The sequence below is a fragment of the Leptosomus discolor genome, chromosome 8 (genome assembly GCF_034619465.1).
Source record: "Leptosomus discolor isolate bLepDis1 chromosome 8, bLepDis1.hap2, whole genome shotgun sequence".
Taxonomy (NCBI): domain Eukaryota; kingdom Metazoa; phylum Chordata; class Aves; order Leptosomiformes; family Leptosomidae; genus Leptosomus; species Leptosomus discolor.
The window spans coordinates 29,377,992-29,401,864 of NC_141398.1; the positions used below are offsets into that span (position 1 = coordinate 29,377,992).

General features: G+C 42.0%; 1 protein-coding gene across 1 annotated transcript; it reads left to right on the forward strand.

The window, feature by feature from the left end:
* The first annotated feature begins 11,878 nt into the window (after positions 1 to 11,878).
* Positions 11,879 to 18,730, forward strand: NQO2 (N-ribosyldihydronicotinamide:quinone dehydrogenase 2). Its single transcript, XM_009954711.2, is given in 6 exon segments — positions 11,879 to 11,900; positions 11,903 to 12,022; positions 13,484 to 13,614; positions 15,775 to 15,888; positions 17,299 to 17,400; positions 18,544 to 18,730. Coding segments are annotated over 6 exon segments (663 nt in total). The 3' UTR covers positions 18,718 to 18,730.
* The last annotated feature ends 5,143 nt before the right edge of the window (positions 18,731 to 23,873 follow it).

The following is a 23,873-nucleotide window of genomic DNA, read 5'->3' on the forward strand; positions in this document are numbered from 1 at the left end:
TGGTTGGATTTGTTCTGAAGCTAATCATCACTGACTTGCTCGCAAGTTCCAATGCCAGGTTATTAATTTGAGCCTGGGTGGGAGACTGTGTTAAAACAATTTTACTTTGATGACTTTTTTACCTTGATGGTGAGCATTCAGATCATGGGATGATGTGTTCATATACAGGCCTTGATCCCATATTATAGCTTGATTCCAAGTCAATGGAAGGCTCAACAGTAACTGGGAAGCAATTACCAACTTACTGTCATGGGTACGTCCTGTAACAAACCTTGCCAGGGTTTGCTCATAGCATACTGAGCAAGTGGGTTCTCCCTCCTATTTTCCTGGCTTTCTCCTCAGCTGGTTTGCAACTGCATGGAAGGACTTGTCAGCAGATATTTCAGACAAGTACTCTGGTATGTATGAGAAACCTGCAAAAATCCCTTTGAAAATAATATCTAAAATTAGTTACTTCTGAAATACACTATGTCATACATCACTGGACTCACCAGAGGCAGCACCTTATGCACCTACTGATGCCTAACTTAGAGTTTATCAACTTTATGGAATTGTGTTCATTCCCCACTACAACAGACTTCGGCCATCAGCTGGGCTCCTTTCCAGCCTCACTTTTCAAATCTACAGCATCAACTTGGATATGGAAACAGTGTCAACTTGATGTATGACCTTTTCTCCATAATAGACAAATGTAAATCTTACATCTGAGATAGAAAGTAACTTTGAAGCACAATTACTATAGAATCAGATTTCCTAAGTTTTTGTTTCATCTAAGCGAAGAATTATTGGCGTAGAAAATTTATTTTCTCCCTCCTCTGCCGCTCCCCTGAAAAAAAATATACCTTTAAAGCTCTGCTTGGAGCTAGTGTTCAAAATCAAACAGGTAGACCTGTAGAATATCAGCACATTTTCAAGTACCTTCTCAGAAAACTATGCTTAGATGTATTCATGTTTTTTAATATCACAGCTAACGCATTGCTACTCTCAGTTCAAATACTCCATAAAGTGCCTTCTGCTGAAATTAAACTGCCTATTTATTTCCTCTTTAGGTACCAGTGAATATTCATTCCACGAGAAGTCGAGGGAGACTGCAGGCACAACCTGTTGCCTTTTGCTATCACAAGTGGGGTGAAGAAAGACAGTCACGCTTGGCAAAGATTCTCATTGTTCAGATGAGAAGGCAAATCCTAGAGCTGCTATGCTTTACACATGAAGACTGAGTCTATAGTCAGATTTTAAACTCCAGTCTGTGTTCAGAAGAGTATCTCAGGACAGACAATCAAAAAGTACAGAAGAGATTACTAATTTACAAGTAACAAATTTATGTTTCCCAGAATTTGTACTTGAATGAACTAGTCCCCTTACCTCCTCGCAAACCTCCACTAGCAGAAGCTGCAATTAAGTTTCAAATAGATAAAAGCCTTAAATACATATTTCATTTATATACTCTAGTAGTGTTAAATAGTTAACATCACAAGGTTTAAAAACAAGCTAAACAACTGATAAGAATTGTCTCCAAGGATACTATCCCTGTTGATGGTTTGTTTTTCATTTAGAGATAGTATAGGCTTGTTAATCCCAGAGGTTACCATTTTCAATTTCTGTTACTCACTACCAGACAGAGGGACTGAGAAGAAAAACAGGTCACAGTGAGAGGCTGTTAGTCATGCAGCCCTCCTGCTTCCTTCCTTCCTGTTGCACAAGCCTGTGAACTCTTCTGCTTTAAGGAGAGAGATCAATATGAGGGCGACTGTTATCTTTATTAGCTGACAAAAGCAGCCTAGGAATAACTACAGTGTTGTTGTGATACATATGGGGGTACAGACCAACACAAAAATATCTTCTGTAGGATATTACACCTCAATTTATCTTTTTTTTTTCCTTCCTTTTTTCAGTGCAGAACCACAGTACTCGCTGGTTAAGACTGCTCTCCCAGGGGCCATGTTCTCTGCCATAGTCACAACAAACTAATATCAAATAGGATTTCTCTTACGCTAACGACTTGTTAGCATCGGTTTTCCTTGCTGCTTATGATCGCTGGTGACAAAAGTTCTTAAATGTTAAAAACTCATCCTCAGTGAAGACTTCGCTTCTGCTCTAAAGATAAACCCTTGCACTGGGTGCTAGAAGACACAACAGGTATCCTTTGGATACACGATATTTTAAAACCTTAATATACTGCTCTGGAGACAGATCAATGTGTACAATAAACTTCGTATTAATCCTAGGGAAAGGCATAAGGAAAGCTAAAATAGTTCCTGCGCAGTTATATTCTAATTAATTTATTTTCTATGATAGACAATCATACCTTGTACCCTAACCCACATTTTGTAATTTGTATGAAGAAAATGCACGCATGCATCAATATGATATTAGCATTTCCATGTGAATTTATACAACACATATTAAGGATCACAGAATTGTGTGCTGTATCGTCTGATAAAGTAGGGGGAAAAGGAAGACAAAATGATAATCTAGTTCAGTTGCTGAAGGAATCAATCAACCTAAGTGCTATATGTGTTTGTATTTTACACTGGCATCTATAATGCTTTTGATTGTGTTGATGACTCAAGTAATTGTTGGCTTGAAGCAACAAACCTGATTATTTCAGAGTAGTTTAGTTCTTGAACATGAGTGAGTCTTACTGTAATATCCAATGACGTATCCTTAGCATGCAGTTTTCAAAGTTAGGCCATAAATGGACATAACTTGGAGTCAATAAAATGCATTAGTTATTTCCTCTCTTAAATATATTTGAAATTCAGGATTTTCTTATCCTTCTCCTATAATCAACTCAAAATGTTTATTTCAATGCTTGCAAGACATTAGAAGAGAATGTAAATAAAAGCATTTGGTTGTTTTTAGGCATTCAGACACCCTTGTTTTGACCCTTTTCACTTTTCTTTTTTACCACCAGTTGACAAACCACTTTTTTTTTTTTTTCTTACGGGATGCCAGTGTAGGAAGTATTATTCAGACACGTCTGGGGAACAAAGGTCTCTGTCTGTTCACAAAGCAGCATGACACATGAAGTAGCACCACAGATGTTGCCGTATCACCATGCCAGTGTATCACAGTTTTGACTTGGAAAACTCATTTCATTTCAAAGTGTAATCTTTTGGAGCCACGCCTGCTTGTGGGTCTACCTAATTCCTTCTCCCTGCAGCCACTTTGTTAGCTGCAGTTTTTTAGTCTTCCTCCTGCTTCTACTGTGCTTTGTTTGCTGTATATTTTCCTGGCACCATCACAGCAATAAGCACTAGGCTCACTCTAAATACTTCCCAGCAGAGAGTTTTCCGTTTTATAGCTGCTGACTCATCCTAAACTATTCTACCTCAGGTATTTTATAATGCTGTTTACAGCACCCAGTGCCAGACAGTAATTAGCCTCAGCATGGTAGTGAAATAGGAAAATATCCTTTATTTCCTTACCCTTTGACAATATATATCTGGGTTTTATACACTGGGAAAACTTGTGTCTTTTCCATACCCCTGACAATATCTATGACTTAGAAGTCTGTGGGAGTCCAAGTATTCTGACAGGGGAGGACAGCATTCATGTCCCTGTAGCCACCTAGATGCTGCCAGATGTCTGCTGTAAGCCATGTGGTGGGTCTCCTTCCACTAGCATTGAAGGGAAGTGAAAGGAATTGCATCTAACTCTCTCAGCTCTTGAGGGAGTTTAGACTAGATACCTAACTTTTACATAGCTAAAATTAAGAGAGAAGAATCCCATCTGCGTGCCTACCTGGGCCTTGCAATTTAAGAAGGGTGTGAATGTCCTTGAATGCTCCCAGAGGAGGGCAACAAAGCTGGTGAAAGGGCTGGAAGGAATGTCGTGTGAGGAGCTGCTGAGGACTTTGGGATTGTCTAGTTTGGAGAAAAGGAAGCTGAGGGGCAACCTCGTTGCTCTCTACAGCTTTCTGAGGAGGGGAAGGGGAGAGGGAGGTGCTGGTCTCTTCTCTCTGGGATTCTCCCAGCGGTAGCATGTGTGTGAATGGTTCAAAGCTGATTCTGGGAAGGTTTAGACTGGACATTAGGAAGCATTTCTTTACCGAAAGGGTGGTGAAACACTGGAACAGGCTTTCAAGAGAGGTGGTTGGTGCCCCAAGCCTATCAGTGTTTAAGAGGCATTTGGACAATGCCTTTAACATGCTTTAAATTTTGGTCAGCCCTGAAGTGGTCAGGCAGTTGGACTAGATGATCGTTGTGGGTCCCTTCCAACTGAAATAGTCTATTCTATTCTATTTTTGACTGTAATCCCCTATGTCATAACATGTGCACCACCAGCATCTTTGAAGTAGGCTTCATAAAGCAATGACAATACTTTGATGTCCCAAATGGACTGTTATGGGTTCAGGAAGTTTAGTTTTCTGAAAGCATAGCCACTGGACAAGTATTTCAGGTCACTGAGCTGGTTCTCTCCAGTTCCTACCTGAGTTATATACACCTTATGATCATGGACATTTTTTATGACTAAACTCAATAACTTCAGAGCAATGTTAAGAGTAGATATTAATTACTTAAAATAGAATACAAAAGCTTCTTGGCAAAACAGAGAGGATTTAAAAAGTACTTTGTACAAATTGGAGATTTGTTTGCGTGCATAATATGACTGAGTGGCTTAAAATCAGTGATTGCTCATGGGACTTAACCGGGAACAGCTCAAGAAAGTATTAATGGGCTCATTAAGGATAACAGCTGGTTTTGAAGAAGCATAAAATACTTAGAAACAAAATAAACTGCAGATAGAAATGTCTCTGGCTTCCAGAATACCATTTGGCAACCCAAGGCTATCAAAACTGACATCCTACCATACCAATCAACTATTGAAGGAAGAAGAGGGAAAGAGCTTGCAGATAGCATGACCCTACATCTCAGGAAAGGAGGGGGGGAAAGGAGGAGGGGGGGAAAGGAGCAGGGGGGGGAAAGGAGGGGGGGGGGGGGAGGAGCGGGGGGGAAAGGAGGGGGGGCAAAGGAGGGGGGGAAGGAGAGGGGGGGGAAAGGAGGGGGGGAGTCAGTGAAATTTGTTTCCATACTGGGTAAGAGAATCAGGAACCAACTTTTGATGAAAAGGTTTATGTGAATGATTCCCTCCCTTTTTAGTTACATGTCCTTTCCAATTTTGCAACATACTTCATTCCACTAGGGATAGAAGCAAGCTGTCAAACATGCCTTGTTACTAGCTAAGAGATTTTCTTGACCAGTACTTGACAAGCTTTTGCCTTATAAAACCACCTAGGCCCATATCAAGATCTTGATTCCCATTTTGCTATGAATCTCTCTTTAATTGACCATCATCCTGCTAGGGTTATTTTGCTGCCTTCCTCATACTTTTTATTTTCTTGGGTGCTTTGTCTTCCCTTTTTTTTTTTTGTATCTCAGTCTTGCTTTGTCACATAAGGGTTATTCATCTGACCAAACCCCAAGCCTATGGAAGACATACAGTACAACATCACTAGAAGCACAGCAATAGAATTATCTGACCTGGGAACTAAAATATATCTTAAAAGGAAAGGGGGAAAAGTAAGGTTAATATCCAGTGGAAATTCCTAAATGAAGGCCACTTGCTTGAGACTTCCAGGTGCAGTCTCTCAGGCTACAGTTTAAATGTTTACCTTGACATGAACCACAGTTTCCTACGTAGGAGAACATCCGCTTTTCTTTCAGTTAATGCTGATTGTGCTTCCCTGTAATAGGAACAAACGAGTCCTCAGAGGGAACTGTGACAAAACAACTAATTTTCTCTCTAGGCCAGGTATTTAATTTAAAAAACCCCCCAAACTTAAAGTCACATGAATGACAGGGAAATGAGCTCCTCCTGCCTTCAAAAGTTGGCATCAACTTTCACCCAATTGATGCCTAACCTTAGGTAAAGACAGCGTGGGCTTTTCTTTTACAGCACAGTAGCAGCTGTGTAGGCACCAGACTGCTGTTGAATGTCAAAGGTTTCAGCAATGCTTCAAAGACTAAAGCCTTCATGTTCCAAGGTCATCCCAGTGCCTAAGAGACAAAATCATGCCTGCATTCTCTGTTTTTCTTCACCGGAACCAAATATATTTTTTTGCAGTGAAACACTTTCAAGAGGAACTGATTATGTACTCACTCCAGAATAGCTCACAGTTTGATGTGGGGGTCACCCGTTAAGAATGGGTGTTTGGTTTCCCTCAAGGTGAAGACAGAATTAAATCCAGCTCTTGAACTTCCTAAATAAATGGCCCGATAAGCAAATATCGCACCTGTATAAAAAAAAGAGGTATCTCTGCCCTCCTCAGCTATGTACCCAACCCCCTGCCCCAATAAAATCGACAGAAAAGCATGTTCCTTGATTAGTTTTTCAGGGAAAATAAAACAACTTATCTTCACTGCAGGGTTTGGGGCTACAAATCAACAGTGAAAGTATTTTAGATAACAGTAGAGAAGTGTACCTAGAATATATCTGAAGAACAGTATTTAAGCCAAATTCCCCCTATAGGTGAGTCATTCACAGAGCATGAAGGTTGTTTCTAATCCACGCTGCAACTAAGGCTAGCACAGTGTTCTGGACGCTGCTCCAGAGGCCAGGCACTTCAAAGTTATTTTTAGTCTCTGTGAATCTTAAGATATGCTTATGGGAGACAAACCAACCAACCTGGCCTCACATTTAAAATAAAGGGCTCTAAGCTGACTGCCACCACAGAAGAGTAAAATCTTCTAATTGTGATAGGTAATTCCACACAGACATCAGCTCAACACTCGGTAGCAGTCAAAAGAGCAAATTTTACAGTAGGAATTGTTAGAACTAAAGAGCAGAAAGTCATGATACCACTGGATAAATGCAAGGCACATCCACACTGTGAATACTGTATGTAGATCTGTTCCCTCACTTCAAGAAATGATACAGCAGAACTGGAAAAGCCCAGAGAAGAGCACTAGGAAGGACTGAAAGTACAGAGCAGTTTTTGAGCAAAGACCCCCTGAAGACAACTCTTCAGAAAAGAGGTGATTCTGGAGGCTCACAATGCAGGTTGTGCTTGACAGAGAACTAAATTGGAAGCTACTATATAAGCAAATATGCCCAGGCCTGAGTTGAAGAGAGCTGCAGGCTGAGAGCACGGGGTCAGCAGCAGATGTGCTTACCTGCTCTTACTCTTCCTTAGGCACCTACTTGTGAGCAGGGCTGGAGACAGGGTACTGGGTTGAATAGACCCTTGGTCTGAATCACTAACATAATTTAAATTTTGTTATGTTCTCTGTCTTGTGTTAGAGACATAAACAGTTCATGTCAATCAAAAGCAAGAGAAAGTGTAAATACCCGAACTTCCTACAAAGTATGGCTCACTCCGTCAATGCTCATGAACGGCTGACAAGAGGAGAATTTTCTCCCAGTTTAGCTACAGCTACTTTTTTCATTGCTAGTTAGAAATTAAGTCCTTAGACAGAAAAAATATTAATGGAAAAAAAAAACAACTGCTTTTCTTATAGCAAAGGAGGACTAGGGAGAGGGATATCAAATGCAATGGTGGGGGAGAGATAATAAAAAACTTTTCCAACCTGCAAAATTAAAATCTCAGAGGGTGTTTTGAGTTACTGCAACACTTTCCTGAGCACTAATTAACTTAGGAGGTGGCGGAAGCAGGAGAGGGAGAAGGATGCCACAAAAAACTTCACTCTGTCCCACACAGCTGCCCAAACAACAAAAATAAATGGATTCCTAAAACTATGAAATTTGAGTGTCATAAAGAATGCTCTGAAGACCTCTGAAAAACTAATGGGTGCTCACAAGATTGCTAAGAAATTGCTGAATGTGGCTGCTGAAGTCATCATAACGGGGCTTAGCCAAAGACAAACATGAAAGGACTTTTAAAAATTTTGTAAAATTACTAGTGATAATTCTGACAATATTCGAGAGGAAGGTACTTTGGGATATATTAGGAGTTAAAACAGGAACTAATCCTGTAAACTTTAACAACGTTACTCAGAAATGGGGGCATGTGTCACCTCTACAGTGAGATCACTGCTGTCAATCTTATGTGGAGAAATATTCAATGATTTTATGTTCTTCAAATTTGTAATTTCCTCAAGGTTGAGACTACAGCTTTCACCTGCCTAAAATCACAATGCATACCTGCAGTATTGCAGTATTTTCCGTTTTTAAAAGCCTGTTATTTACTGGTAGTAAAATAAACAATTTTTCCTCTTATACCCCTGTGAAATATTTTAACATAGGCATCTATACATCTGATGCATCATGAATGTGTGCTCTGAAGTCCTTCCTCTACAAAATATACTCCCTTTTTAATGCTGTTTTTATATTCAGGTAGACCTTTTCAAATATTTTTAATATTAACAGTACATATTGAGAAGGACGGAAATATTTTGTGCTCCAAGAGAAAATCAGCCATTTACTTTATATCGTACTTACTCTTTACATTAAACCTCCAAAAGAGACCAAGATAAGTGTCAGTCCAGAAGCTATGTAAAAACCTGGGTGGGAATCCAAGCGTGTTTCTGATACTCCGTGTCCGGCTAAGACCAAACATGCATCAGCTCCTAAGCAGCCTAGAGAAAGCCTTGGACACACAGGCTGGGCGACAGCCATCATTTGCTCTGACCAGGCTCCCGATGGCAGGAGATAAGGACAGGAAGGGGAACAGGACCCCAGAGGCAGCTGTGTGCTGGCAGAGACCCAGCCAATGCCCAGGTGATGTCTGGGCAGAAACAAATTCCAATGCCGGGTGAACACTGAGGAGGAAAGCAGGAACAGGGAAAATTAAAAAGAGACCCCTTGGAAGTACTCTAATACTCAACGAGTTTTGAATGGAGAAAAGTTAGTGGGAACAGTGTAATTTTTTTTCTTTATTGTTTCTGTGAGGTATCCTATTAAATAGTCTATCAGATAATATTATGTAGGTACGCTATACAAACTAATAGCATTTTTCCTTTAGTTTCCTGTGTCTTACCATAAATAGACTTTATGTATGTTGGGGAAATGAAGGAAAACAAATACTTTTGGCTTGGTCATTTGTAGGAGCTATGAAAAACACCACTCTAATACACAATAAAACTCAAAGTCTTCTGGCTACATCCATTGTAGCTTTTTTCCTAGTTTTCACCCAGTCTTCACAAAAGTGAATTCTACTTGCTAGCAGATTACTAATACCAACAGCCCTTTAAAGCAAACTTTAACTCGAATCTGGGTTTCTGGAGTCCCTGCCTGGTTCTTTGCCATGCCGCTTCCCATATAACCAGGAGAATGCAGCCAAGCTGAATTTGGGCTCATGTTTTATACCCAGCGTGTGCTGGTGACTGACAGCCACGGCCTCGGTTTCTGTTGCTGCCCATTTCCAGACAGGGCTGTCTGCAGTGCCTGCAGCACTTTGTGTGTCACCTTCTCCCTGGGAAGCCAGGGAAGACAGCTGCGGGGTTAATATCTCCCCTGACTCTGACAGCACAGAGGGCAGCTGGTGAAAAATGCAGATGGTGCAAGGTTTGCATGGAGGTTTTCTGCTAATGCCACTGCAAGAGGACACAGACAGCTTGGCCATTTATTTCCCAGGCCGTTGGGCACAGTCACTTGCTTTCCACCTCGGATTCTTCTTTTGAAACCCACGACTGATGGTACTTTGTCTCCGGCCCGATGGGTGAGGACTCACCGAATGCTTCGAGGAGCCGGAGGGCTACCCATCGACGGGCCGCCTCAGCTCCCCTCCAGCAGCACTCGGGGCTGAGCAGCACCCGTTACGAAGAAACGCCGGTACGCATGTGATGTAAGTCACAGTTACCCCGCCTGGCAGCAGCTCTAACGGAGCAGCAGCAGCGGGCGGCGCCGAGCCCGCCCCCGCCCCCGCCCCACGCTGGCGCAGCCCGCGGGGTCGGGCGGGCAGCGGGGCCGCCGGGAGGGCCGCTCCGCAGGTAAACGCACCGCGGGCCGCACCCAGCGGGGAGGCGGGCGGCAGCGGGCCCGCGGCCCTGCCCGGGATCCGGGGATGAGGGGGCGGGCGGGCAGGAGTCGTTTTGCAGCCAGTTTTGAGGGGGCAGCACGGAGAACAGGCGCAGCGCCCAGCCCCGTCTCCGGGGGGTGGTGTGATGCCCCCAGCGCGGCCCCGGGGGAGCCCGCGCCGGGCGCTCCCGGGGCTCGGCTCCCCGCTCCCGGCCGCGCTGGGAGGACGAGGGGGGCCGGGCCGCTGCGGCGCAGGCCGGGATGTGCGTGTGCACAGCCGCGCACACCGGCGCGCACGCAGAGCTTTCCCCTCGCAGCCCCGCACATCCACGCACGGCGGGACATTTCCTACCCGAACAGCGGTTATCCTGGTACCTTCTCCTGATGTTTCTCGCATCCGCAGGTTTGTCATTTGAGTTCACGGGCCGTATCGGCTTCTCCAGACAGAAGCCACCAAGTGCTTCCGGAAAATGGCAGGTAAGAACAAATGCTAATAAAAATGCTTCAGGCTGGGACGTGGCGTATCTGTAACGTGTAGTTGGGATACCTGCGGTATTACTTTTTCGAATGACTGAAGTTACTTCGGGAAGCGATGCCTTTGAAAGTTCCAGTGTCTCCGAGCACTGTGTCCGAGTGCCCTCGGCCCCACTGAAATGGAAACAAACCAGCCGCTTGTGGAATTCATCTTATCACAGCCCCGAGCTTGTGTCATCTCCAGCTGCTGAACTGCCCTTGCTGAGAGTTAGCAGGAACAGCGGAGAGGTAACTGCTCTCATTGTTCCAGAATAAGTTATGGAGCAGGGGTTTAAATAATTTATACATGTATTAAATTTATGATAGCATCTGACCGCAAATTTTAATAGTCTTTTGGCAAAGCTATCGTTTCATGGACACTATGCACACTGGAGAGCTAATCACCCCTTATAATTCAGGTTTAAAATGAGGTATTGTTTCTTCAACCATTTACCTCTGGTTCTGTTCATTACCTCTGTCACCCCGGTGGCACTCAGGGCGGTACAGCTGTGTCCCCTGGAGAAACAGAACTCAGGAGATGCCTGAGTTTGTGTTGGCACTCAGGAACCAAGGGCTGCATGTTTTGCAGGTCCACTAGTTTTCAATAATCCCTGAAAGTTTCCTTCTCTGCAATGTTTATGTAAAAATAACTACTACTTCTTTCCCTTGTGTTCAGCAATGAATGATTTTTTTAGAGAATTATTAAAATTAAATGGCCTATGTACAGTAAAATTTTGAACAAGTAACCTCTGATACACCTTGTTACATCAGTTTAAGAAGCTCCATCCCAACATACCCGTCTCGCTGTTCAATTTACCTTAAATCCACTTTGTCGGCCGTTTGAGATACACTAGACAGCTCGCTCACATCTAAAAAGAAATCATGTTGATTTCTATTGAGGCTGCTTTGATGATGCTGAACTGGGATAGTGGCATCTTAAACACTACCCTGCTGTTGTCACTTGTGCACCACTGAAATGGAAGGTGAGGGGATCCCAGCCCACCCCTCGCACTTGTGCTGTAGCTGGTCTGATCCAGCCTAGGGAGCTAAACCAGCAGACAGCTTTTTTTTTCCATTGTTGGTTGAGTTTTTTGGGAGGCAGTGGAATTGAACGCAAATGGTGACTCAAGAGGAGGGCCTGGGTTGTGCTGATGTAGGGCACTGTAGACCTGCCATGGAAATGCACCCACTGCACACTGAGTTCCACCTAGGAAAGCCCAGTGTAGCACAGAGTTGCTGGGTGGGGGACATTTACTGATTAGTTCCTCATGAGTCACTCATTGCTGCCACTGTCATTCTGCTTTCACTAGTTTTGTGCCGCTTGGAAAACACACTACAGAAAAATGCAGGACTGGCTCCACAAACTCTTCCATATCTGCCTCCTATCCTCAAAGGTATCTTCTGGTTTTCTTTCTGCCTCCAGGGAGAAAAGTCCTGGTAGTCTATGCACATCAAGAGCCCAAGTCCCTGAATGGATCTTTGAAGAGGGTTGCTGTGGAAGAATTGAGCAAGCAGGGCTGCAGTGTCACGGTGTCCGATTTATATGCAATGCAGTTCGAGCCAAGAGCAACAAGAAATGACATTGTTGGTGAGACTAGCCAAAATACACTTTTTTTCAACAATAATGAGACAAACTTTTACCTTGTCTATCCCGCTGCATTAACAATCCAGAACCACTCTGTTAGGTGCACTCCAAAAAATAGTTACTATTATTTCGTACCAATATCCCTCAACTAACAAGACCTAGCTTTTTATTTTCTATTAGCATTGACTAAGAAATGTCAGTATAGGAACCCAACAAGTATCATCTTTAGTAAAATAAATTGAATCACTAGTAATGGCCCCTCAATCAGAAAAATGAAATATCTGTATAGTGCAGATCTGAAAAAACAGTCTTTTGCCTTTAGACTAAAGTGAATGAGGGAAAGTTATTATTTTTACAGTATTTACAATTGACTGAAAACATGTTCTAAGAACAACCTCTTAATGAACAAGATTACAGATGCTTTCTGCAAGTTAGCTCCAGGCACTCAAGTGCTTGGGCTTTTGAGCTGTCTTGGCACCTCCTGACTACCTTGATATTTTATGATTACTAAAAATGACTACATGATGCAGTTAAGAGTTGAGAAAAACAGTGATGCTCTTGTTAGGCTTATGTGGGATTTTCACTGCGCTCTTACTAGCATCAAGCCCCCATATTTTTCCAGGTTAGGAAACACAAAGCCTTGACATAATCTGTGACAGCTGAAACTTTCTTTAAAACAAAAACCAAAAAGAAATAGCACAGGTCCAGTGCAAGCACTGGCCAAAACAAGGAGGAACTTACTAATGGCCAGACATAAGCATTTCTAGAGTCGACTCCTGAATATGAACCTTGGCTCATAGTGACATTACTGAGAGGGAAAAATGCTTTAGCATATGTCCACAGTCAGTCTCTGAAGTCCTTTTCTTATGGATGAGAAAAGCCCGGATATCGTTCTATGACATGTTAGAGTTTAATTCATGAGGCTACTGCCTGTCTCTTCTGCTAGAGATTAATGATCTACTAGTTGAATCAGCAGAATGAATGTGTATGTCTGATTCAGACATACCTGAATCAGCTCAACCAACTGTAGTTGAGTCAGCAGAGATGGCCACTACTGGTTGTGCAGCCCTTGCTGAGTTTCCCACTTATAGAGGCTGAAAAGGAGCTACATAGTGCTTGGGGCTGTGTGGTGGTTTCAGTAATCCCCTAATGCAGAGGCAGAGCAATTAGCAAAATTCTCTTAAATCCTCTTAAATCATCCACCTGCATCACTAGAGTCTAGAGCCAAGCTTAGGTCCCCTTACTGCACTTCCTATGTTGCTACAGAAAGGCAAAAGTTTTAGTACTCTGAGAGACTACATTCCGCTCCAGTTTAAAATCAAATAAAAATTTATAAAAAGGAAGTGGGGAAAAATGGAAAGGAGTAACTCAATTTAGAACTGTAGATTGCAACGTGTATTTAATTCTTATTTGGCTACAATGCTGGAAACAGGGCAAGGAATGACTGTTCACTTCTACCCACAGGTTGCTTGCACAACTCAGAAGAGTTCAATTATGGTGTGGAGACATGGGAAGCTTACAAGAGAGGAGATTTGTCCAACGATCTGATTGAAGAGCAAAAGAAGGTGCAGGAAGCAGACTTACTGATTTTTCAGGTAATTATTTTTAGTTCTACTACAAAGACTTCGATTGTAATATATTGGGTTGAACAAAAGCAGAGCAAGAGTGAGAAGACTATAGATTTCATTAGGAACATTGAATCTAGCCAGAGTAAAGAGAGGTGGTAGTTCTGCCATCAACGTAAAACAGTCTGTATCCAGCATAGCAATTTCAAGGTGTCAGGTTTTTCTGATACAATGTGAATTTTAGAAAATATCAAAAATACCAGGTCGAGTGAACATTATTTGTGCTAGCACAGCATGAGTTTTTCACACAAATAATGGCTCTGCACTGGTGTTTTTAGAGAATAGGAAGGCATCTGAAATGAGAACCTTAAAATACCTGAATAAAATTCACAGCAGTGCTTCACTTAAAAATTAACACTCAAAAGTAATCTGATTGTATAGTTTTTTTGAAAACTAGTCCTCACACTGCCTGCACACTCCAAAACAATTGCATTGAGCAACTCAGACCAGAAAGTATTGAGTACAAAATAATAGTATAATTCTCAATATGAGAACCATGCTGTGTTACCAGGCAGCCTGATACAGTCCTTTTGTCTTGGAACTCACGCAAAACAAACGCAGATCTACACACAGAGATGCGTGTATGGGTTAAGGCAGCCCCGCTGAGTTATGGGTTTGGGATATGTTAACAGACACCAGGCCAACAGCTCTTTAGGAGTAAACACTTTAGCTCTAAGTAAGGGTACAGTAACAAATACAGATAAGAGTACAATTATTGGAGTCATTACAACAGCAGATCCAGTAATTCACCAGCACTTGGCCAGACTTCCTGTCTGGATGGACAAAGATGTACATGACCACAGTTACCAGGCAGGCTGGCAGAAAGCAGGGCAAGGCTTATTTTCTGGGCAGGCAGCTGGGAGCAGCCAGTGGGCTCGGACAAACTTCCCTGACCAGAATGTCATCACTTATTGCTGAGTTGTAGAGCACTATCTGGACTTTCTAATGGATCATTACACCCCATCTCTGCTCTGTCCTCGGTGTCCACAAGTCCCAGGAGTACTCTATAAGGCAATTGATACTAGCCCTACATTTCTTTGTGTGTCTGCATGACTGTTGGCCTTAGGCACACTCTATATATCTTCCACTGTCTAATTCTAGATGAAATTTAGGATGTGACTGTATCTCAGTTAAGCATTTCACTGTAAGTCTTCATCATTTTTACACTATTGCTTCTGAGGTAAGTATAGTAACACATCCCCTGAAGGAAGTAGTTGCTTTCTACTTTCTGTCTGTAGAATGCTCTGAAGCGGAGTATGTTCTGGTGAAGAAAGGAAGGGGAGGAGGGAGAGGAGGGAAGAAAAGCCTTTCAAAGACACCATAAAGTAATTTAAAATTAACTGCTAGTTAAACTCACCAATTCCAAAGATAATGGTAATTGCCCATTTTCCCCGTTGTTTCCATCTTGAATTAAGCTACATGTGGATAAGCTTTTACGCCAACTTCTGTACTGCAGCGTGTATGAAGGTTTAGAGATAGCGATGCATCCTAGAATAGGAATCCATAAAGTATTCAGGATAGTGCAAGTAAGACATGATAGCTTTAGGCTGTTAGTCTCATGGGCTAACTGGAGGATCTAGAAGCAGAGGGTCCTACTGTAAAGAAGTTTTCTTCTCAAGAAAGTGATTCAGGGTCATCATGTCAGCAGGATGTGAAAGTAAGTCTTTCTTAAGATCCCATGGCATTTATCAGCAGACTGTCAGGTCAGAACAGATCACCAGATGTCAGTCCTGGTAATAAGGCTCTCTGTGTGCGTTTTAGCCATGTTCTCCCTTAGGTCATATGTTCCTTTTGCATTTCAGCAATAGGAGATGCAATGCTGTACAGTCTTAAGTTCGAATTAAATGGCACCTTCCTGCTTCATATTTCAGCTTTAATTGGTGTGGAAGCCCTGACATTCATCATGGTGTTAGTGTGCTATAGATGCTCAGGTACATACCTGAGACTGCTACAAATAGAAAGCACTTCAGTTATTTTTGCCAAGCATAGTTACTGCCTCTCCTGACAGAGAGGTGGAAGGCGGCATGTGCAATACCTGACCAGATAAAGAGAATAGGATTTGGCCTGTAGACCAGGCCTGAGCATGGCCTATATTCTCTGTGCTAATGAAGTAGTTTGCTTTTGGCCTAGTTTCCCCTGTACTGGTTCAGCATGCCAGCAATCATGAAGGGCTGGATGGACAGAGTCTTGGTCCAAGGATTTGCTCACGAATTTCCAAACTGTTATGATTCCGGTTTGCTCAAGGTATGTTTTTGAGATTATTTTATTAAGATCAAAATTTGTGGAATAGTCTTGCGGGTATTGGTCTTTCTTTTCCGTTATATTTATTTAAAGCTCTCACAAGCTCTCCTGAAATAATGCTTTGGTAACAAGCTGAGTAACTGTCTGGCATGCTAAAACTGTCTGAAAGGTAGTACAATAAGGAGAATGCAGTGGTTCCTAAAAATTTAAGTCATCTCCTAGACATTTTTAGTTAGCCTACAAAATGAGCTTTATAATGTGGTAGGTGCATCAGAGTGCTCTGGGGTGGCATACAGCTTGCAAACAGTTTACGTCAATCCATTTCCCGCAACTATAGTCTGTCATTCTTGCCGCCACCACAGGACTCCATGGACTCTGTAATGACTGACATACTAGAATAGGTGACAAGATCCTGTTCTGGGATGAGATGTCAAAGGTTGGAATTAAACTATAAAATTTAATCAGAAATCTGAAATACCCAGTGCACGAGCCTCTGTCCCAGCTATCTCCTTTCAACCATTTTTTCCTCAGTAGTTTATAAATGCAGCAAGATCAGTATCTCTAGATGACAATTCATAAATTTTTAATTCTCCATGGGACTGGGAATATCCCTGGAAAATTTTGGACCACTGTCTGACGGATCTTATTTGGTAGCAACTGCAGCATCCAGAAACAATCAATATTAATTCACATTTATATTCACTGCATATTAATCTCTTTAATTTCTGATCTTAATGATTCCAAACATCTCAGTTTGCTTAAATTTCAGAAATGACTGCCTCGCTGAGATGAATAGGAGTAATCCCCAATGGTCATAGCTGCATGCAGAGTGCAGGCTCAAGGCAGTTTGGATACTGCAACAGAAAAATGTTATTTCAATTACGGAAGCTAAAACTGAGAGTACAGAAACTGAGCACAAGCCCGTGGCTAGTACCATAGTTAAGAAGCAGAAGAAACACAAGGGTTTAGAACACCTGAGGAATAATTTGTTCTCACATTATTCCTTGGCAAGTAACAAGCAAGCCCAAGTTCGAAAGGGGACTGGAGCATTCAATTCTGCATTCAAGAAGGACCTGCATAAAGATATTCTGAGTAACAGAGTGCTTTCCAGACACAGTTTTCCAAACATCGCACAGGGGAGACTAAGGGTCAGCCCTGCTTCGTACAAGGGTGTCAGACGTGTAATTCCTTTTCTTTTTCACCTGTCTCTGCCCAAAGCCCTGACACACAGTCCACTGCCTAGTTATATGTCATCAGTCTTCCTCAGAGCTGCCACTACACATAAGGTCTGGGAAAGAAGAACGCACTACCTTTTCTAGAAATTTATGCTGTCCAGGTTCTCCTGAATACCTCTTGAACTATTCAGCCACTCTTTAAACATGCCTAACTCAAGCGCTGGTTTCTTAAATCTAGAACAAATTAGCCCTGTTTTCTTTCACCACTGGAGGAAGCAAAGAGATGTATGCAAAAGGAGGGATCAGTGGTGATATTCGCTATCTCCTGTGGCCCATGCAGGTATATAATATTAATATGAATATTTGGTTATTGTTTGCCGTAATTTTTATTATTCCAATTATTTTAACAGTTGCATTATTATATTATATTTCATACAAAATAAACAATAAGAAAGAATTAAGTTGTCAGTTCCAAGCATCTGCAGGTTATAAATTGAGCCCTAAAATCCTGAGACTACTTTAAAACTCCACCAAGTTTTAAAGTTGTTTTGTGCCCCTTCCTCCAGATTGGAATCTGGAGAAAGCTTATACTGTCAGCCTTTCTCTGAAGTTTCCAGAAGTTTCTCTGGTGTTATAAGATTTCCTTTAGCCCTAGCATGTAGGATTCCATTTCCCCATGGCTACCTGATTCATGTAGGATGTGGGGCAGGGGGAAGTCACACATTATCCTGGCATTAACAATCAGCATATGAAAGTTTTCTTACTACTGCCCTTTTTTCAGAAGTTCCAAGTGTGCTTTGAGAGATTTAGGTGGTAAGGCAAATTGTGTCAGCTACTTCTTGATGTAATACAACGGATGTGCTTCAGTCTCCTACCCATTGCAATTACTAGCTCCATGCCCTTGCAAGGCTATCTAGCTGCAGAGCTTGCAAGTCAACATGACAAAGAACATGAAATAAACCGTGAGTTCAGAAATACACAGAGAGAAAATAGCAAGTTCAGCTGATTTGAAAGGCATGAGCCTTCATTCAGGATCATTTGGCTAAGCCAGAGGCAATAGGTTAAAAAAGATACCTTGAAGTAGATGGGAAATACATTGCAGTTTACGAACAACATGTGGAGATTCAAACAGTACAATGAACTTCAGGCTGTCTCTGATCTTTGCAATTTAATAGCAGAGAGAACAGTTCTGTGGGTTTAATAGCACTTAAAAATGTGTTCCACAGAACAGAATAAATGAAGTTGACCTTATTTTTCAGTGTATTGTATGTCATTCTGCTTAACACCTAGCCTTCAATAGTGACTGCTAGGACAGTTAATAAACTTTTGCAATTTATTTCCCTTCTCCTCATAAATGCATGGGTTTAGCAGCCCTGCCTTATATTGGGTCAGAGAACCAGTGTCAGATTTGAATCTTCCACATTCTTGAACTGAAAGTGAAAGACTATTTCCTGAGGCATTTCTTTCTTTGCTTTGAGTGCAGCATGGAATCATGCACTTCTGTGGTGTCAAAGTCCTTTCACCTCACATCTGTTTTGCTCCGGAGTATGTCTCTGAGGAGAAGAGGAAGGAGATGCTGACTGCCTGGGCCCAGCGTCTGAAGACTCTTTGGAAGGAAGAACCCATAAACTGCTCTCCTGAGTGGTATTTCAAATGATGTTCAGACACAAGACTATAGAGATTTTTTTTTTCTCCATTCTTTTTTGTGCCTTATCTCAAAATCTGAATGCTAATCTCCTAATTCGAATGTATTATAAGTATCATGAGTACTACAGCTGGAGTATAGCATCTTCATTGATTCCTGAGGGATTCTCTTCAATGATGGGTAAAGAATTATCCTTGCCCATATAAACAGTGACATCCTGCCTACAAGTGGTTGGTAACACAAGTGGTATTTAATTGCAGATTATTCTGTTGATGCTTACGAAACAGTAAAGTGCATTGCAGGTTTATTTTAACACTTTTTGTACCAGCTACCACTTTTTTTTTATTTACTAGGGAATATGCTGCCCATACTCAACCTTGTTATGGCCAATCCTGTTATTTTAAATGAGTGCTCTACACTTGTGCCTTTGAGCTATGAAGCCAGATCCTGAACAATGCAAAAGGATGTACAGTTGCACAGTGACTTAGCTGGAAAGCCTTCTGGACAGCTCTAGGCTTTTCCACATATTTACAAAGCAATATTAAAGCTACGACAGATACCAGAAAAGGAAAAAAATTAATACAAGTATGATATAGCAGTATGTGCATGTATTGCCCTTCTCTATAGAACATAGCTCCCATTTGTAAAGTATGTAGTTTCCTAAAGTCAAAGGGAGTTCTCTATTTTTGTTACCCTATGTAGAGACAAAAAGGAATCCTATCTGTTCCCTGCTCTGTCACACCAGTCAGTATTGCTGTTTGGGTCTGGAGGGCTGCATCCCCTCCAGCATCAGTGTAGGCTTCCTTGGACCTCTCCAGCACCGGCAGTCAGTGAGGCAGAGCGCCTACCTGAAAACCTGCAGGAGCGCTCTCTGTCTACGAGACAGAATGTAGTGGGACAAAATGACTGTCTGGCTCTTAACATCCATTATTTTTACCTTGAACTTAAGCAGGATTATTTTTGTGCTGGAGAGCTGTTAACCCTTTTTGTGCTCATGGCAAAGGGTGGCTTTCTCGCTTAGCTACACAATTTCTTGCTTTGATCAGCTTACCTAACAGCTGGCTTTGCACTTTGATATTAAAACAACGTGGCCCGAATAAGAAACGGTCTTCTGAGTCACTGTCAAATGACATTTAGGCCTCTGCACACAGAGCATGCATCTGCCATGCATTCTTTGTAGCAGCCTTGTCATGCCCCACCCTTATGTTTCTCTAAGGGCTATTTGGATAATAAACATGCTGAGCCCAGATTCTGGAGTGGCAGCGTAAGCTGATACACCAGACTGGGAATTGCTACCACAGGGAAAGGGTCACATGTTCCTGTTTGTCACCATAAGAAGTGAAGGGCCACCTCTAGCAGAGGCAGACCCCTGGAAGCAGCACTGTGGCAGATGTCTGCTTCAGTGCATATGAGTCAAAGTCTTCAGGTTACACAAGCAAGAAATTTGGGTTGGCTCAATAACTCTTGAATACGAAAAAGAAAGTGAAAGGGAATAAAATGGAAAATGTTATACACGCAAGTTGTGGGGAAAGCAGATTCTTGCCTGAAAGACTTAAGGAGAATAACTTTAACATACCTGAAGAGAGATGGAAGGACAAATGGAAATATTAAAATTGTATAGCAGAGGAATCATCCTTATGTTCACCATGTTCAGTTACCAGACAATTCAAGAAAGAAGGAAATGGATATGAAAGCAGAAGTTGCAACTGTCAAACCAAATGTTACTTTATCGGATCAATCACAGAGCTTAGTGGGTTTAACTGTTAGATGAAGAATCTCAGACTGACCTATGTAATGAAGATACACTTCTCGACACTATTTGGCAGACATGTGCCAGCTCCCACACATGTGGTAGCATTAAGTACCTGTATTAGACTGGATATTTGTAATCTAAGTATACAAGAGTGGCTGTGCTAGCTCAGAACAAGGATCCTCCAGCCCCAAGTTTTTTCTCCGCAGTGGTTATAGGCCAGAAAGAGCAAGCACTTCCCCTGAATACTGTCCTGGGCTCCAACTATATTTAGTTTGGGGGGTTTCCTGAGCTATATATGTTTTCTCTTTATTTACCAAGCCAAATAGATGTCTGCTCTGAATTTTGTTCGGTCTTCTCTTGAATTCATGCCAACTTGAAGCAGTGAATGTTTTTCGGCAAAGTTCAGTGGGTCAGCTTTTTCTGTGCATGAAGCATTGGAATGGGGAGGGATCTTGGGGAGGGTGAAGCATCTGGTTCCCAGTAGCTTTTTTTGATTCCTCCCAGTCAACAGTAAACGATAAGTCCCATCCCTTCTTTTACGTGGCACTTAAGAGTTTTCTAGATGTGCGTCACCTCCCCTCCTAAATAATCTCTTTCCCAGGCCATGGAGTCCTGTCCTGCTCAGCTGTTCTTCCAAGAGAAGGCACTGGCCTTTGGTCACCCTTGTTGCTCTTCTCTGAACTCCTCCAGTTTCACTATCCCATTAACTGAGAAGAAGGGACCAGAAACGCACACAGAGTCAACTCCATGACTCTTGGATTCATATGACTTTCTCTGCTCCTTTCCTAATAGTCTCTGACATAGGATTTGCTTTAGCTAATGTTTTCATCTGTCATAATCCTAGATCTTGGCCATCAGTGGTAACGGTCAGCTCAAGGGCCTTCATTTTATACCTCAACTTAGGGTACTTTTTTTTTCCTCGTGCAGCCCTTTACATAATTTGAATTTCACTTCCTGTCTCATTGCCCAGTCACTCAAACATTTTTCCTTGTCCCTCCTCCTCTGAGTAATCTGTATCATCAGCAAACTTTCTCAACCTCATTGCTCATATCCTTTTCCAGATCATTTTCAACAGCTCAGATCTCTGCACTTGTAACCTCCCTCTAAGAGCTGACCATTTACTGTAGCCCTCTTTGTCCTATCTTTTAAACATATCTCCATGCTACGACGTTCTTCCTTATCCCCTACCTGCTTAATTTCCTTAAAAAGAAATCAATACAAAACTTTGTCAAAAGCTTCTTGGAAATCTAGGTAGACTGTATTAGCCAGATCACCATTCTCCACATGCTTTAACTCCTCAAGTACATTCTTCAGGAACACCATTCCAATTTGAAAGCCACTGTACAAGGTGGTATAGGATGGGGGGGTGGAACTAAGAACCACTGTTCAACTGTGACATTCTGCAGTCAATCTCAGTCCTCATCTATGTACTCTATTCTCATACAGAAATTGTTCCACATGCCTCATAATTCTTGTCACTTCATTCGATGTCTAGCTCTCCTCTATCTGTTCAGAGAAGAAGTAGTCAGAGCTGTGAGCTGTATCTCAGCTGTGGACACATAACAGATTTAACCATGTTTGCTGAAGGGTGCTGCTTTTACAATGCTTTGGAAGCCAGTCAGCTGTGCAGCAACAGTGGGTGCTGAGCCAAGAGTTAATGGCCTTGTCCTGACATGCTTTCAGTGCCTGCTATGCAGCACCCTGTGCAGGGGCACATTTATGTTTTGGCACATGCCTTTCAAAAACTCAAGGGAGAATTTTACCATGTAGAAAACCAATAGAGAGTGGTCTGTGGTTCATAAAGAGAGAGAAAGGAAGCAGCAGTATTAGTTTCTTGGTAGTACTGGAAATGTTACAGCCATTTCAATCTAAATAATGATTGCTCTGCTAAATCACATTATGCTAAAAGTCAACTGTATTCTGAAATGGCAGATGAAACATGCTTGCAACTTCAGAAAAACACAGGGAAACAAATAGATCCCCATCTGAACTACATTATCAAGAAGCCTCATAGCCTAGAGAAACAAAGACTGATTTCTTGCAGTAAGGTGCTTTTAATCCAGGTTCCAAAAACCTAACATTTATTTAAAGGCAAGTGCAGATAGTTCTTTCTTTGGTTTAATATTTGATTCCTAGAACAATGTCACTGAGGTTAGCTGCCTGCTTGCAGAGGAATATACTTTGCAATAGACACGTTGTCAAAAGGTTGTGCTGAAGAGAGGAATAGCCAATAATAAATACCATGCGTAATTCACGTACAACATTTTGGTTTTAAAGTCACTTTTAAAGTACTGCCCTTTAATGTAGTGGCAGTAGTTGATCATTTCACAAACAAGTGAGGGACATGTCTATTCCTGCAATACTTTTGTTGCTTCCATCTTACTCTGCTGGTGTTCATATATTCACAGGAACATTCTCCACAGAACAAAATATCAAGAAAAAAACCTATTGAAGCATTTGTGTCACAGTGCTTGGTGCAGACTGATGTAATAGATATATATATGTAATATATATATATATATATGTAAAAATACTGGTGAAGTTCTTGGTTTTTTGAACAGTAAAATTTAGTGAAATAATGTTTCATGACCAGTTATTTCCAACCATCCTAAGATATTTTTAAACTCCTCTAGATTCAACGGGTTGGTTTAATGCAGTCCAAATGCACAGGAATTCTGATCTCTTTGGAAAACTCAATAAGGAGACAGAAGACCAGTTTCTTCCCTAGGATTGTGCAGCCAACATACCCCATAGCTGTTTCTGAATTACCAATTGCCCTTGATGAAATGAGAAAGCATTTGTTAACATCCAACAGAGAATAAACCAAGACCTAACCAGCTTGTCCAAGCAACAGGTTGCCACAGAGGACTGCCACACCTGCAAACACTATGTACTCCAGCGAGATGTGCAGAGCAAAGGTGGTGTCTTTACTGGAATTTAATATGAAGCCAAGGGGGAAAGAAATCCTCTCAATATACTCTACATGTACACCCTTGTCTTTCTGTCCTCTGTTGCTAGGCTACACCTCAGTGTTTAGGGGATACCTCAGGTGGTCGTCTTCTGAATGTAGCTGCAGTGAAAAATTGTGGCTGCAGTCAGCCACAACAACGGTGGTTCCCAAGTCATTCAGGGCATCCTGTTCTGCGTTAGGGCTCCCAAGGGGATACGTGCATCAACACTGTTGGTTGCACAGTGCTACAGTTTCTCCAGCCTCAGCCCTCTAGGGGCTCCGAGAAAGGTAATAGAAATTTTTATTGCATGAATGAGGCAAAGCTAGCTGAAATCATGGCTTCTCTCTGTAATACCAGCTGTACCACATATCTTGACAGCTGTTGGACAGCAGTGGGACCAATCAGACCAGATAATGCTTTAGCATAAAAGGTAGATTATAGAAAGATTACAGACAAATATCTCC